Raw genomic sequence first — 17,595 nt, 5'->3', positions numbered from 1 at the left:
TGGGAGCATATAGCGTTGCACTTGTCCGTCCGTCCGTCAGTCAGTCCGTCCGTACGTCCCGAAATCTTGTGAACGCAACTCCTCTTAAACCGGATGGCAGATTTTGCTTAAACTTACAGGGATGAACAACCTTAATGTGTAAATGGTAGTAAAGGAAGGAATTTTCGCTGCGACCAAATTTAACAGAATTATGGCCCTTTGTTGATTTTTTCACTAGATACTATGTAGAAATTTTGTGAATGCAACTCCTCTTAAACCGCATGTCAGATTTTGCTTAAACTTACAGGGATGAATAACCTTAATGTGTAGATGGTAGCAAGGGAAGGAATTTTTGCTGCGACCAAATTTAACAGAATTATGGCCCTTTGTTTTCAACTTGTGGCACATGTAGTCCAAAAAATATTTGACCTAGAGTCATAAGATTGCCAGAACAGTGGCGTGTGGGGGCATCTGTGTCCTATGGACACATTTCTAGTTATATACTAAATTTACTCTACTTTAACTGTGTCTTTCTTATTAAAATAAATTTTTATATCCATTAAAATATAAAAATAAACATAGATATGATATAATTTCAGGTTGTTGGGTTCTGACAAGGTTGTGTGGTTTTGTTTAAATGAGTGGTTGACAGACATCAAAGTAAATCAACTTCCTACAATTCTAGGTGGATTGGGACCAATGCATTCTATTGTGCAGCTAGGTATTTACTGTTTTACAACTCTAATATCAATTACTTGAAGTCATTCTGGTGAGACGTTTAATTTGAGGTCTCTGGTAAACTTTCTACAATCCTCAGACTATAGAATCAGCGATCCTTTAATGGTAGTAATTCCTTGTAATATCAAAAAATAGTTCACAATTTTAAGTAGGGCTCATCAGCATAGATTTCTTAAGCAATGATAATACTAATGAGGTTTCTACACTGGTATTTTTGGCTTGGTGATGTTAATTAATTTGCACTTAAAACCTGTATTTTCATTTAAAAAATGTTTGTGTGCGAGGACAACTTAGTTTAATTAAGTTATACATGCACTTTTAATATCAACTTAATTCAGTTTTTTGTATATGTAATGATAATAGCATTTGTAATTGACATATATGTCACAGTAGCGATTCAAACATAAGATGATTCAAAATCCATAAGAAGTATCAAAGGTTTATAAAACATATTTGTTAGTTATTTGTTTAGATGCTGATTTATTGTACATATTTTAGCTCATGGAGTGAAGGATTTATTTTGGTTACCCGTGGAACAATATCGTAAAGATGGTCGTATAATCAGGGGTCTACAGAGGGGAGCTACATCATTCTCTATGTCTACAGCAATGTCTGTGTTAGAACTTACCAATAGAGTTGTCCAGGGTGTACAGGTACGCCTCATTGACTTTAATGTTATAATTATTCTCAATATTTTAAGTTAATTTTCAGTCCTACCAAGAATTTCTTATGAAACTTAAACATCAATTTTGTACAGTGTTTATCAGCCTTTTTTAGTGCTGATATATAATATACACTGGATACAGACTTAAAAACTAAAATATTTACTGTTATTTATAGTGGTGTGCTGAGCAGACATTTGATATTGTATCACCTGGACCAAGAAGGCGGGGTTTCTATCCTAGACAACCATCTGACATCCGAGAGGGCGTGTCTAATGCGTACATAGTACTTCGTGAAGTAAGATAGCTTTATTTTTCACAAATTTTATTCTTGAATTTAAATGTTTATATGTCATCTTCTTTTAAAACTTTAATTATTTACATGAAAATTAATATAAAGATTTTTAAGAATAATAAGAAATCTGTCAGAATACCTTACAATTTACTGACATATTTCCTTTTCGATTGTATGTTTGCTCGACTCACTTAAACTGTCCAAAATTTTAGGTGCATGTAAATATTCTACCTCAGTTTGGAATATTTTACTTTACAGGTGATATATTTAAAGAAATAAAAGTTAACTGTGTAAGTAATCTAAAATATTTATACAATGAAACCTGTATTTTCTGTTATTCAGGGATTTTCAGACTCGGCTAATGCGATGGTGGAAGTAGCTACAAAAGAACATGAAACTAAAGGTGTAATGGGAGCAGTGGGAGGAGTTTTGAGACAAATCCCTCCTACCTTAGTTCAGCCCCTGATCACTGTTCCAGAGGCTGCATCAAATCTGATTGGGGGAATTAGAAGTCATCTGAAACCTGATGTGAAGAAAGAAGATGAAGATAAATGGAAGGAGGAAATTATTGACTGAACATGTGAAGAATTTTGATGAAAGTGTCTCATAGGTTGACTAAGTACTTCAGTGATAGCTGAACTTCCTTATCAGAGAAGTAAACAGTGCATGGAAAGAACCTTTCATAAGGCTGACAGACAGTAATGGTCTTATCTTTCAAATAGTTCGGGATACAGAGAAGTAAAATGTTTGTCAGTTTGTATCATTCCACAAGGGTTGATACATTTGTAGTTCAGTTAAGATGAAACAGTATTGGGACAGTTTGAACTTTTTCATTTCTTTCAGTGCATTTCAGTAGGAAAAGATTGTGATGGAATAAGTTTCCATGAAGATTTTTATATTTCTATTCACTGAAAATATGAGTTAAAACAAGTGTTGTTTGGTTGAAAAAGATTTTTATTCTGGTGCTGAATTTATAGGAAAATGTTGTAAGTACTTGAGTGATTTTCCAGCTAGCTTGTTTGACATGAGTAAGTTGACATGAATATTAAAACTTGGCTTGTTCTATTACTAGGGATGCAGGTCTTTGAAGATTGGTAGCTACTTCTTACAGAGTGTAATTATTGCTGTCTATTAGTGTTGTATGGTTCTTGCTGATAATAAGTACCATTATGTATTAATGTAAATTATTTCACGTTACTTATTTTGTTGATGTTACTATATTTAACCAGGCTATAATTGTGCTCTTCTTTATAATCCTAGTCATTAACTTCACCTCATATTGCCCTTTTTTGTTGCCCTTTGATTGTTAAGTTTGCTTAAATGTTTCTGTTCATTAATATATAGCTAAAGAATTGAATCCGGGTATGACTTACTGCCAATTTGTTGATATATTGAAATTAATCCATAACCTCCTAAATTTCTGTAATGAACTTTCCCAGCTCCCATATTTGTAACTGTCCATTATAAATTTTCGGGATATCCTGATGAAAACATTGAAAGTTAGCCAACAGTAAGAGAATGGTCTGACTATATAAACATACATGCCATAATGTCCCGGACATCGGGGATTGTCCCAGATGTCAGGTGATTGCCATGGAGGCATCCAGGAGATAATTAATGTCCCGGTACAAATCAAAATCTGAAATAATCTCCTTTGCAGCAAGAAATATCATAAAGCTGGTCTTGCTGTAAACTGGTGGTAAAGGTCAATCACTTTCTGTTCTAGCTGGAGGAAAGTTGAATACCAGTAGCTTGATTAATTTGACATTCCCAGTAACTTTATTAATTACAAAGAAAGGAGATTTTAGCCTTTTAAGAAAGATTTTTTGACGGCAGTCATGTTGGAACATAATGGGAATTTCATGTGTCACAAAGTTTTGATTTGATTATACATTTACGAAGTTTTTTTACCTGTACCCTGCTGAATTTGTTTCCTAGCCTTGTGCTGCTGTAATTTTGTCTTCTGTTATTTTAAGGGATATTAACCAGTGGTACATGTATTTAGTTTGGCCTCTATACTGGAGTCTTAGTTATGTCAATAATCTTTTAGGATTGAAAAAATAAAACAATGAAATCTTTGATTTAAAACCTGATATTATAGACATTAGAGTTACCTGAAGTTGTTTTTATACAGTTTAGCTATATTTAATATTTGTGGGTTCATAGAATAGCTTTAATGAAGCAGTAAAACTTGTTCTACTGTGATAAAATACATGATGTATTATATCAAAATTTAGTGATAACTTACAACTGTAAATTTGAATAATTATAGTAAATGTTTTGCACATTTCTGTAAAATCAACTGATAAACTTAGTCAAAATTAGATTTTACTAATTGTCTTATGATTAAAATTCTAATGGAACAAACAAATCAAGGCAGAGTAAACAAAATCTGTATTATAAATTATATTTGCGACATAACTACATGAAAATTATATATCTCTATGTCATGGCATCTGAGATAAAACTGTACTTAGACAGATACTGGTCAGTGTAATACTGTAGGTCCTATATGTATTGATTCTTTATTTAAAATGTCATTATCACATATATGTTACTATTATCAATTTCACAGTTATTGTAACCTATTATTGATTATTTTCTCTGTCATTATAACTGTAGACATCAGTGTAATGTCTTAAACATTGTTTAATGTTTATTTAATGCTTTGTGTTTATTCTTTTGATCTAATAAGGTTTTATTGTGTATTGTAAACATCCAATTTGTATATTAACTTAAGTAGATTATATCAGCTTAAGTGGTAATTATATGTGTAAACAGCCAGGGCTTTCATGTTTATATCATGTAAATAAACAAATTATTTTACCTGTATGTAGACATTGTGATGTATTTTACCAGTGTGATTTTAATGTTTTTAATGTAAATATTATCTCCGAATGTCATGTTTTGGGTCACAGTGTTATACTAGGTTGTATATGGCAGCTGTGTTATAACTGGACACTTGCTGTACATCATTGTTCCCCTTTAATCCCTCTCAACCAAACTGATTTTTTATGTGAACCACCCATTTTAAGTTACTGACTGTAATTTGAAGGTTTTCCATTGCCAGTATGAAGGATTTCAGTATATAAATGTTATAATGAAGCATCAGGAGTATAGAGACTGGTCAGCTTGTACAGACGAGTAAGCAAGCCTGTCTCTATAATAATATCTGTCATTATTTATACAAGTTCTTGCACACATAAACTATCCTTCCAATATTTGTCTTTTATCAATTAGCAGGCTTAATATTGGAGAATTAACAACTTGTGTATGTGATTTTATAACCCCCTTCCCTGTTGTAAGTACATGTATAAAATTGGCAGAAAAACAGTTCTGGCCTCAAAGTTGTATAACTTATAATATAATTTACTGAGCTTAGTCTCGATTCTTGGTACTTCCATTGGTCTGTGCAGAGATGTAGCTAAATGTTATTTATGTATCTAATGTTATTTATGTATCTATAGAAAATTTCTTTATAACCTAACAGACCCTGGATGATTGGTTTTTAAAATAAGCCGCGTCACGACAAAACCAACATAGTGCGTTTGCGACCAGCATGGATCCAGACCAGCCTGCGCATCCACGCAGTCTGATCAGGATCCATGCTGTTCGCTTACAAACCCTTTTACATGTAGAGAAACTGATAGCGAACAGCATGGATCCTGATCAGACTGTGCGAATCCAGACCAGCCTGTGCATTCGCACAGTCTGATCAGGATCCATGCTGGTCGCAAACGTACTATGTTGGTTTTGTCGTGACACAGCTCATTACTGTTGTTGTCAGCTAATATTTGTTACTATATTTTAAGTTTGTTTATTATGATTTATGTAATAGAGATATTCATTGTTCAGTATAAATTTTGCATTTATAATAAATCTTGATCATTGACTTGTTACTACAAGAAGAACATGTAAGCAGAGTAACACATGTATTTGTATTAGTCATTATGAAAAGTATTGTCTTACAATGGCTAGTAATGTCACAATTATTTGGACATTTATAATAATATATACAATGATCTGTAGGCGATTTTCACATTGAAATACTTACAACATTGCCATATAATGACAATTTTGTGGTCATGGTTATAAAGTCTTTATGTAGAAATAAAAATTATGCTCACTTTTAAATCTTTGCCTTTATTTAATGTTCATTTAAGAAACATTGTTAAAACTTTGTTATATTGTATGTAAACAATGTAATAATCTGTGATTGATGAGTAAATTCTTATAACTAAAATCTGTTTTATTTTGTTTAATGACATTGAATTGTTTTATTTTGTCCAGTTTTTGTGTCGCCTCTACGGACGGAGTAGTGGCGACATATAGGGATCACTTCTCCGTCGTCTGTCTGTCGGTCTGTCTGTCTGTCCGTCCGTCACAAAACTTGTCCGGACTACTCCTCATAAACTACTGGTGCAATTTCATCCAAACTTTACAGGAATGATCAGTACCAAGTCTAGTTGTGCATATTATCAGCATTTTCCGGTTCAATGATTTTTGTCAGAGTTATGGCCCTTTAATAACTTTTAATTTTAAAGTTTGTCCGGACTACTTCTCTTATACCACTAATGCAATTTCAATAAAACTTTACAGGATTGATCTATAGCTCAAGTCCTTAAGCATATTGCACAGGTTTTCCGGTTGAATGATTTTTGGCCGAGTTATGGCCCTTTGATAAAAAGGTTTTTTTTTCTGTGTGTTGCCAGATACACAAAAGCTTGTCCGGACTACTCCTCATAAACTACTGGTGCAATTTCATCCAAACTTTACAGGAATGATCAGTACAAGTCTAGTTGTGCATATTTTCAGCATTTTCCGGTTCAATGATTTTTGTCAGAGTTATGGCCCTGTTATAATTTTTATTTTTAAAGGTTGTCCGAACTACTTCTCTTATACCACTAATGCAATTTCAATGAAACTTTACAGGATTGATCTGTAGCTCAAGTCCTTGCGCATAATGCACGGGTTTTTCCGGTTGAATGATTTTTGGCCGAGTTATGGCCCTTTGATAAAAAGGTGTTTTTTTTCTGTGTGTTGCCAGATACGCAAAAGCTTGTACAGACTACTCCTCATAAACTACTGGTGCAATTTTATCCAAACTTTACAGGAATGATCAGTACCAAGTCTAGTTGTGCACTGTCTGTCTGTCTGTCCGTCTGTCACAAAATTTGTCCCAACATGAAATTTGCCATCATGAGGCGACACATGTGATAACTGATCGCTCTTGTATTATATACCTGTTTTCCAGCACAAGATATATGGAGGATATTCAAGTTTTTTCTATAAATATGGGAGTGGTATAAAAATAAATATTTCATGAGTTGCCATGAAAATGGAGAAAATTTAAAATAAGCATATTATTTCATCAATATTTCATTTAGAAGTAAAAATCAAACATTTAATATTAGTTCCTATGGTAAATTATCAGCAACAAATATACTGAATTAGGAAAATATCAAAAATGGTTCAAAATAGTATACGGTGATTTTTTTTTTCATTTAAAGAAAAAAATGCTTTAATTTCATTACTCGAGTAGTATTTCCAATTTTAAATCCACTGAAATACTTGGTTTAAGAAAACTAAAACCAAAGGAATTGTATGTTTACATGTAATCATATTTGTTCATTGAGAAACTAATTTTCTTATAGAAATTGTAGTATGTAGGATCATTACCAGAGTGACTATGTGCATCAGAGAATTTAGTTGTTTGTTACCTTTAATACTTTCCACATCTATACTTGAGTAACATCTTTTGGTAGTAATACTTAATCCAGTAACATTTCATGAATTAGAAATACAGGAACTCTTGACATATAATGACTTAAGTTAATTACTTGACTAGGCTGAATAAAGTTCAACATAATTTTCCTACTCTATATTTTTGATTGCTGTCTTGAAATTATATAGTGGAAACTGCCTTGAAGGATTTAATTGATGATAACTGCCTTGAAAGATGTAATTGGTGAAAACTGCCTTGAAAAATGTAATTGATGATAACTGCCATGCAAGTTGTATCTAGTGATAACTGCAATGAAAGATGTAATTTATGATGACTGCCAGAAAGTTATAATTATCTACTGATAACTGCCTTGAAAGATGTAGTGGTGATAATTGCCTTTAAAGATATAATTGGTGATAACTGACTTGAAAGATGTAATTGGTGATAACTGCCATGAAAGATGTAATTTGGTGATAACTGCCTTGAAAGATGTAATTGGTGATGACTGCCTTGAAAGATATAATTGGTGATAACTGCCTTGAAAGATGTAATTGGTAATAACTGCCATGAAAGATGTAATTTGGTGATAACTGCCTTGAAAGATGTAATTGGTGATGACTGCCTTGAAAGATATAATTGGTGATAACTGCCTTGAAAGATGTAATTGGTAATAACTGCCATGAAAGATGAAATTTGGTGATAACTGCCTTGAAAGATGTAATTGGTGATGACTGCCATGAAAGATATAATTGGTGATAACTGCCATGAAAGATATAATTGGTGATAACTGCCTTGAAAGATGTAATTGGTAATAACTGCCATGAAAGATGTAATTTGGTGATAACTGCCTTGAAAGATGTAATTGGTGATGACTGCCTTGAAAGATGTAATTGGTGATAACTGCCTTGAAAGATATAATTGGTGATAACTGCCATGCAAGTTGTATCTGGTGATAACTGCAATGAAAGATGTAATTGATGATGACTGCCAGAAAGTTATATCTACTGATAACTGCCTTAAAAGATGTAGTGGTGATAATTGCCTTTAAAGATATAATTGGTGATAACTGACTTGAAAGATGTAATATGTGATAAATGCCATAGAAGTTGAAATATGTAATTGGTGATAACTGCCATGAAAGTTATATCTAGTGATAACTGACTTGAAAGATGTATTTGATGATTATACTGCCTTGAAAGATGTATTTGGTGATTACTGCCTATAAAGTTAAATTTGGTGATAACTGCCTTGAAAGATGTAATTGATGATAACATCCATGACAGTTGTATCTGGTGGAAACTGCCTTGAAAGTTAAAATGCTGATTGCTGCCTCAGAGTTTATAAATGGTGATAATGCCTTCAATTATGTAATTGATGATAACTGCCCAGACACTTAAAATGATGATAACTGCACTGACACTTAAAATGATGATAAGTGCCTTGATAGTTGAAATTGTCAGAACTGCATTGACAGTTGTTTTTGGTAATAACTGGCTTTGCAGTTGTATTTGGACCTGCACAGTTTTTATGGTGATAACTGCCATGAATTTTGTAATTGGTGATAACTGCCTTGACAGTTGTATCTGCTCATAATTACCTTAACAGTTATTATGGTGATGGCTGCCTTGAAAGTTACAATGATGAAAATTGCCTAGAAAGGTGTAATTAGTGATAACTGCCTTGAAAAAAATTGTACTGTTTTTAAATGCATTGAAAATTCAACATTTAGAAGAAATTCTTTTTTATGACATTTGTAAATGTAAGAACTTCAAGAGAACTTTTCTTATTCTAAACTCCTTAACTGCACATTTTGAATATTGTAATTGAAATATTTCTCTTGTACTCTGTGAGAATTTCACTTAACAATGTTTACTCTAAAAACCAAGCTGTTACTGCTGTGTTCCTTGCATTTTCTGTACATGTATTCAGGTACTTAAAACTGTTATCCCATCCCGGAAATTTAGTAACATTTTAATGTCTTCACTTTATTGTTTTCCTGTAACACATAATTTATTCTTGATACTGAATCTCAATGCAGGAAAAAATTATACCAAAATCTGGTTAAATAGGTATGAATTACGAGAGACATGTAAATTACATTATAGATTTTTTGCATCTCACCACAGTACAGCCATTGTTAGGCTGATAAAATTTGATAATTTATTGTGCATATCCATAGCAACAGGCAAGTGGTGTTAACACAACCCAGACCACCTGTAAAAACAGACAAAAACTCTCTAATCAGGAATTAAATAGCAGAAATTTAGAAAAAAGAGAGAATATAATAAATACCTATCACATGTAGTTTTAATATGGAAATTATGTAGATGGCTAGTTCACAAACAATTTCTTTAATTAATTTATCATTGCCTGTTTATTGTTCTGATTTCCTTTGAATAAAATGAATAGACTTCTTTTAACAATTGCATCATTCTTATGATTTTTATTTTACTAAAATCCCAGTGTTTATTTTGTCCTTCTTTTAATTTTTTAAGTTTAAAAAGGTCCTGCTTAAATGTTAACTAAGGAAATTTGAAACATTACCTAATCCTTCAACTCTTAAACAAAATGCTCAAGAGATAAAAAATGCTTGGATTAAAAGTTGAAATGTCAATTGAAATTGATATCTTTGAAAGTACAGTCTCTAAAATTGTTAAAACCATAGTAAGAATATGGTGTAAAACAGTAAATATCCAGCACAGACCTATGTGTTTTGGTAAGAGAAAGAAATAAATCTTCCACCACTTCAGCTGCTGTAAGAAGGGAGAAATTAATAGTACAATTTAACAGTTTATAACAAATAAAATAGACTTCAAATATAATGTTGTAACTACATTGTTGCCAGCCATGTTTCTACAAAGAGCAAGCAGACTTCTGCGTTTTCCGAATAAAGTTGAAATATGCTAAATGCTTTAATGTCAAATCAAATCATTCAAACTTAGAATAATACATAATACAGATTCCCCTTTTCTCAGCAAAACATGCGGAACAAATCTGGCAAACACTAAAAACATTGCAAACAGAGGGATCAAACAAACAAAATAGAACGAAAATATTAACTAAAAATAATGATTTATTGCATTCCATTTTGATATAGTATGTGGTATAACAAAAGTAGCAAAAAAAAATTGAAATAAAACCAGGAACTGAAAAAAATAATGTTATGTCTAGTACAAATAATAAAAGAAACAAAATATATCCAAAAATAAAAATGTTGCATAATTTATGTCTTGATGGAAAAACTATGTATATGACATACTGGAATGATTATGAAGATACAAACTATAAATACCATTATAGTTTCAGAAAATTTGTGTCAAGTTAGCAGTTATTTTCTGGCAGTTCAAGAATATCTGACATTACCAGACTGAACAAAAAAAAAAACACTTCAGACTTGAATGTGTTATAACCATCAAATAGATCAATAATTTTACCTAGGTCACAGTTAACTATGTCATATATCATAAGATATCCACCAGTTTAAATCAATACTGATATTACACAAAAATAAATAAATGAAAAACATGCATAATTGTAATAATGAACTTCAAAACATAACTAAATAAAAGGAGATCAAAATGTTAAAAAAACATGCTTTAAAATAGAAAACAGTCACATGTATAATGGAATGACAATAGAAGATACCCTCTTTGTGAAAATAGATGAGATATTTCAAACATCAAACGTTTTGCAGGCAAGAAATTACCTGAAAATTTTCAGATCTGGAAAAAAAATCATTGCCAAAGGAAATGTATAGGATCTAGTTTCTATTTGAAATATAATACATCAGAGACAGTTTAACCATTACAATAAACTTTACTTTCAATAATTTCCAAACTATTGTTGAGATAATAAGAGTATGTAAATCAAAATGCCAGTTTACAGGTTCATTTATTTTAGAGAAAACTTGATTGATAGGAAATTAAATGGAAAAAGAGAACATGTTCTCAATTTAACACCAACTAAATCTTATATACAAAAAGATACGCCTTTTATTTAGAATCACAAAAACAATATTATTTATTTTTAACACACAATATAAACATTAATAATATTCAACATTTTTTTAATAATGATATAGATTTTATAATTTAGTAGCTCATTTCTGATAACAGAAATTCAATCTGTTACATAAAGGCAATGTAATATACAAAATAAAATACAAAATTTAACAACATATATAATTATATGAGTGAACAAAAATTAAAGTAGGATTAAAACTCTCTTAAAACACAATTTGAATACTGATAATTTAACAATGAACACAATAAACTGAGTTTAATTATCATACTTTTCTATTTTCATTACTTTCTTAAACTATTATCAACTTAGCATTTTGAAAAAATACTGCAATTTGTGATTAAGCTTTGCTGGGTTTGTTTGCTGGCATTGCTGATATAGAAAAATCATCATTCATTTATGTATTAAAATCCTATCATATGACAAGTAAAAACTTCACATGAAGGGATCATATGTGTATATCAGCGCAGCAGTTAATTTCCCCTCAAGAAGACAGATATCAGTGATGATCTTATCTTCAACTCATTGATTATAAATGTAACTCTATACTACATCATGATAATATCTTTCCTTTGAAACATAATAACCTTATTTCACTTCATTTGTCATCTTGAATGAAATAATGCAGTGACCTTCTACAAATAGCTAGTTTTACTAATTGAAATATGACACATAAATCTTAACTTTAAAAGGATTATTTTTCTGTTTAAAACTTGCTGAATTTCATAAATAGACTTGTAAATCTTCCATTTTTTGAACAGCCTTATATCAATTTTGGGGATAAAAAGATAAGTATTTTAAGTTATCTTGCCATTTGTGTAGTCAGACTTCTCCAGGCTCTCTATACTAATGGAAAAATCTTATCACTTTATGATCAATTACATTAAATTAAGGATTAAAGAAAACACAACCTTAGTGAATTATTCATACATAAAAATAAAACTCTAAACCAAAAAGTTTAACCCTGGCATAGAATGATTAACATGCTTAGCTAAAACTGAAATTATCAATATCTACAATGTATATTTGTTTATGTACATTTTGATTGTTTGATTTTTTTATTATATCAATTTGATTTGATTTTATATCAATACTTCATTGTATATACTTCATTCATGCATTATGTTTGTCTTCTAAAAAATCCAACATCAATACCTTAAGTACACATTTTTTTAATTCAACAAATTTAATAAAATAAAAATATTTACATTAAATTGATTAAAATTTGTTTTGTTAAAAACAGTCTAACAAAAATCTTGTAAAATATTTCATTGATAAGATTAAAATTGCATGTACATTTACATTAAATGAAGGCACAAATAGGTGAAGCCACTTTGATACATGTATAACAACAAAAATATTAAAACATGCTCCTGAAGTCATTGGATAATCAAAATATAAAATATTACAAAAATATTTCAACAAAACTTAAATTACAAGATGTGATGTTAACACTAAGGCAACAGCATCTCAATATTAAATATATGTTAAAATTTTATATAGAACAGTTGAATGGCTAATTATATAAGCTTGATACAACAACATTTATGATATATACATATATATACAGGCAATTTAATATTTTCAGGATAGTTTGTGAAGAAATTTTAGACAGTTTGTCTTCGGTGTAACAGTATACATGTACACATGTTAAGTAGACATGTCACATAAAATTGGCAAGAAAGCACTTCAAAGTAACATGTTGTTAATAAACATTATGTTGTAAGGAGCATTCTTGCAACAATTCTTTGAAAATTGAGATAAATTGGATATAATAACTAGAACTGGTATTTATTTTATAACATTACTCTACATGTTATGAATAAAAAATATTATTTAATAGACTCTGTAAAATTTTGATAGTTGATGCTGATATGAACTTCTGTTTAAATCTCAACAACAACTTTCTTAATTATGAAAAATTTAACTTGAAGAAGGGAAAACTGAATTGATTTTGCCATGTCTCTTAGATTTACATTTGGAAAAAAAAAAACAATAATGGATAAAATACTAGTAGTGTTTATATTTATACTATATAAATAAACATCCATTATGCTGATTCAGAACATTTCTTTTGATGATGTTTTTTGTTTCCTATTTTACCTTGATAATGTCATGGAAGGGTTGTCTTTTAATACAACATCAATAGCTTATAATTCCAATACTAAGACATATAGAAGTCTGGAGAAAATGAGGTCTTTTTTCTGATGTAAAACTTGAACAATAATGGCGTATGAAATCATTGAAATGTGTAAATTCTAATAATTTGATAACATAAATCTTGAAGCAGTAATAGCTAGAAAGTTTAAATGTTAGAGGAACAACCCTCGCTGGTATTTATAGTATAATTGTTGCTGACAGGTCTTGTGGGCTGCCAGAATGTGTAATTAATTATCATGATGCCTTAACCCTGATAACAGATTAATACAAGGACAATGGGATAATATAAGTCATACTGCATCAGCTGATGGGACTTGATTACACGTTTATCAACATAAATCTTGATTTCCTATTATCCCAAAACTATACAGGTGTACCAAACAGCCTTTGTAACACCAGAGACAGGAATAAAGTACCTCAGCGTGCCAAAATGTCTTGTTACCGTTCGGAGAAAAGCAGCAGAATTGCTCTGTTTTAAAGTATCTTTTAATTATATTAATGCAGATATTCTCGAGAGAAAAAAGAAAAGAAAAAAATATTGAGAGAATATCAAAGACAGAAAATCTCTAATGACTCCATTTCTGCCAAGAAATCATTTTAATACCTGTGAAAGCACGGTAATAATTCCTGATTTAGTATTTTAGCTGAATATCTTCGCATGTTAGCCCAATATATTTGTAACCCAACACCATATCGTGATTCTTACTTTCGATAACAAGAAAAATGTCATATATTGTCGCCGTTACTATGGAAATACAGTATGTTTCATAAACCTGTGATGACAGGGCATATACAGTATGTATAATTTCTTAATAGGAAAAACTATCTTTCTTATCTCTCTTACCACGCTAAAAATCGGCGCCATTTATTCAGTCTGTGTACTACGTTGAAACAAAACAAAATGAGATCATTCCCATCATAGAGCGTTTCATTTATTAATGAATCAAAATATTTCCTTAAGTTTGTTTTTTATACAGCAAAAAACTCATATATGAGAAAGTAAAAAAAGCTGTAAAACAGGTTACTTTTGATACAGTAAACAAAATCGTCTTTCGTTTTTCGTATGCTTGTAATTGAATAAACCAGATAATTCGCCAGTAAGATACCAGACCTCCGTATTTCCGCTTAGTATTAACTATGAACTTTAAAAGTCAAGTGGCTATATAATTATCAGACTCACGTTGCCGCTGTTACAAATTGTTCTTTAATCAAGAATAATTACGTTGTAAATACGAGGTTAAAGTGTGCTGATTGAGACTGTTATCTCTACAACCCTTAATAACTCAGCCAATGTATATTTATGTGTGGAAAGAATTATTATTAAATCTAGTAATTATAATTAATATCTTATTGATCTACGATTTAACGTCCATATTATTTGGCCTGCCAAAATCAGCAGAACAATGCCGCAATTTTCACATTTTGCTGACATTTCGCGGTACGCCACGATGACATCGAGGGACGCCCCAAACTCCTCACAGCGGTTACGTCACGCTTTGCTACTTTAACCACTGCCACCACTGAAATCACGTGATGATAGTTGTATCATGTGACAAAAACATGGCGGCCAGTTTCAGAACGCCAGGGATCCCATATCAAACTGGCAGATTTATAATTACATCCTTACCAGACAAAATAAGTTCAAGACACACAATTTGTTATCACTTTAAAACAAGTGCCGGATCAAATATTTTTGTGCAATCGTTCAATAACTGTTTATATTCTGCCATTGTTTACTATGCAAACGGTGTCACAGTGAAAATATCTTACGTTATGTTTACAAAATAATTTTTATACGTATATTTTTTTACTTTCTTGTACATTAATCATAACTATTTAACGAAAGAAAACTAAAATGACATAAAGTGTTCTATTTTAAAATTAAAAGTGAAAAAAATATATCCGGCTATATTCGACCGAATTTACTTGTGGTGGCAGTGGTTACTGTACAGATCAGGGGAAGTAAGCGCTGCGAGGAGTTTGGGGACGCCCAAGGCAGTCATTTGTCATTCTAAAAATAATTGTGATTTTAAAGTTACGCATTTATAGATATCACGGTTGGAATGTATAAAAATGTCAACATCTTCAGACGGAAATCAATTATTTACTTTTCAAATCGGATAATTCAATGTCAAAACATGTCGCAGTTAACCTGAGCTTAGGCAAGATATGAAGCAATTCTACACATTATACATATATATCTGTTTACATTATAATCTTTCATCAAAAAATAAAACACCCTTTTTGCATATCTACATAGTACTAAACCATTCTGTGGCATGGGTAAAATAGTAATTAATCTCCTTTGGCAAATAAATCTGAATTCGTTGAAAATCAATAATGCTTTAAATTGAGTGGTGGAGACAAGATGGATACATAAATATATATAGGCAAGCACAACACTTAAAACGAACACATTTAAAATTTGATGAATTCACATTGATTTTAGTTCTTCACAAGGTGAATGTTCTATACTCTGGAATGCTGTAGGCAGACACGTATCATCCAAGACATGTTCTGACACATACTACCATTCATCTTATAATTCTCTGATTTACACGGTGGGAAAAAGAACGTGCAGCTTTTTGTTGAGTAGTCCCATGATTATCTAAGAAATCCTCCTGAGAGAGGAAGACGATCTAAACTTCGCATCAGTGTCAACATATTTGATTCCAGTCGCGTATCGTAATTGTTGACATTCAATTTTTCTATTTGTCTATCTGCACGCTGTTTTAAAGCACATAGTGTTGGTCTTGCACATGGGTTGGTCCTAAGGCACTCACACATAACCTTTGACAGTTCCTTCGTGCAGTTGATGGCCTGGTTATAACACATAGGTGGAATGTTTGTGACTTTCAAAGTTGGGGCTCTCCTGGGCAGTCTGGCACAAATTTCGTATAGGATCCTTCCAAGACCCCATACTAAAGTTTTTGTGGTTGGTTCTTCACCTTTCATTTGTTCTGGTGACATTTTCTTTGCCGTGTTACTTTGGTATCTTGATCCGGATTTCATTGGTAGATAAAGTAATAAGTTCTCCAACTTTACCTCGCCTTTGTTTGTTATCACCACATTTTGTGGGTGACATAATTCCCATGGGATTAGTCCATTGTTCTCTAGGTAGATTAAAACGGAAGTAAGTTTCGAAAGTATCTGCCAGGATATAATCTCCGGTACCTGTTGTTTGGACAGAAACATTCTAAAAACGAAATCTTGAAGTGTTATGCCCGGGAATTCGAACACAAGGCACATGCGTTGAGCTTGAGAATCGTGAATTGACATGAGACAAGACATTAAATTTTTGTGTCTTAAATGAAGCCAAATGTCCCTTTCACTGCTTGACTGCATTGTACATCTCCCCGACGAATCACAGGTTCGACATACATCTGAGCAATGCTGGGATTTAATTAAAACCTTAGCACCATCAATTAAGCACTTTCCTGGGTGAATCTGATGCACTTTGTGATGTACGTGATTCGGAAAATTGCAATGGTAATCAATGTAAAATCCGTCCAAATCAAAATCGTCAGGAATGTTGAATGAACACAGAAAATCCTTCAGTAAATTTGGTAATTCGAGATTTTTAACATTATTTACACATCCGAGCGTCACATTTGATAATACCGTTGCTCTGCATAAATGCTGTAAACTTTTCACTTTATCTAGGCACTGATCCTGATTTGAAGAAAACATATCGCATTTCTTTTGACTAAAATTTAAATTTTCCATTTCACTTTTACACACCTTGAGCTTTTCACAATATTGTCAACACTGATCCCCGGGCGTGTCTTACATGTCTACATGTTATCAAAGTGCAGTCATGTATGTTTAGCCGAGTTACCAATCACAATACAGTATTTTGGGTTTTCCCAAACATGACGTCAGTTTCGTGGTTTCCTGTATTCGGATTATATTTGACTTCTTCCATATAATATGATTAAAGCGCGGTACATCCCGCGTGACTAATAATAAATAACTGGTACTCAGCTTTACTTTCTTTTTAGATAGTACAAAGGTTG

General features: G+C 31.6%; 1 protein-coding gene across 1 annotated transcript in view; it reads left to right on the top strand.

Moving 5' to 3' along the window:
- Window positions 1-5,130, top strand: part of LOC132735048 (autophagy-related protein 2 homolog B-like) — a 97,813-nt gene extending 92,683 nt beyond the window's left edge. The window contains exons 39-42 of the mRNA XM_060721944.1: window positions 579-700; window positions 1,216-1,370; window positions 1,558-1,677; window positions 2,017-5,130. Of these exons, the coding sequence (XP_060577927.1) occupies window positions 579-700; window positions 1,216-1,370; window positions 1,558-1,677; window positions 2,017-2,250 (631 nt within the window). The 3' untranslated portion in view covers window positions 2,251-5,130. The remainder of the gene's footprint in view (window positions 1-578; window positions 701-1,215; window positions 1,371-1,557; window positions 1,678-2,016) is intronic.
- The last annotated feature ends 12,465 nt before the right edge of the window (window positions 5,131-17,595 follow it).

The sequence above is a fragment of the Ruditapes philippinarum genome, unplaced genomic scaffold (assembly GCF_026571515.1).
Source record: "Ruditapes philippinarum isolate M1 unplaced genomic scaffold, ASM2657151v2 ctg16_1_1_1_1, whole genome shotgun sequence".
Taxonomy (NCBI): domain Eukaryota; kingdom Metazoa; phylum Mollusca; class Bivalvia; order Venerida; family Veneridae; genus Ruditapes; species Ruditapes philippinarum.
The sequence above is the reverse complement of the archived record's forward strand: the minus strand, read 5'-3'. Positions and strand labels throughout refer to the sequence as shown.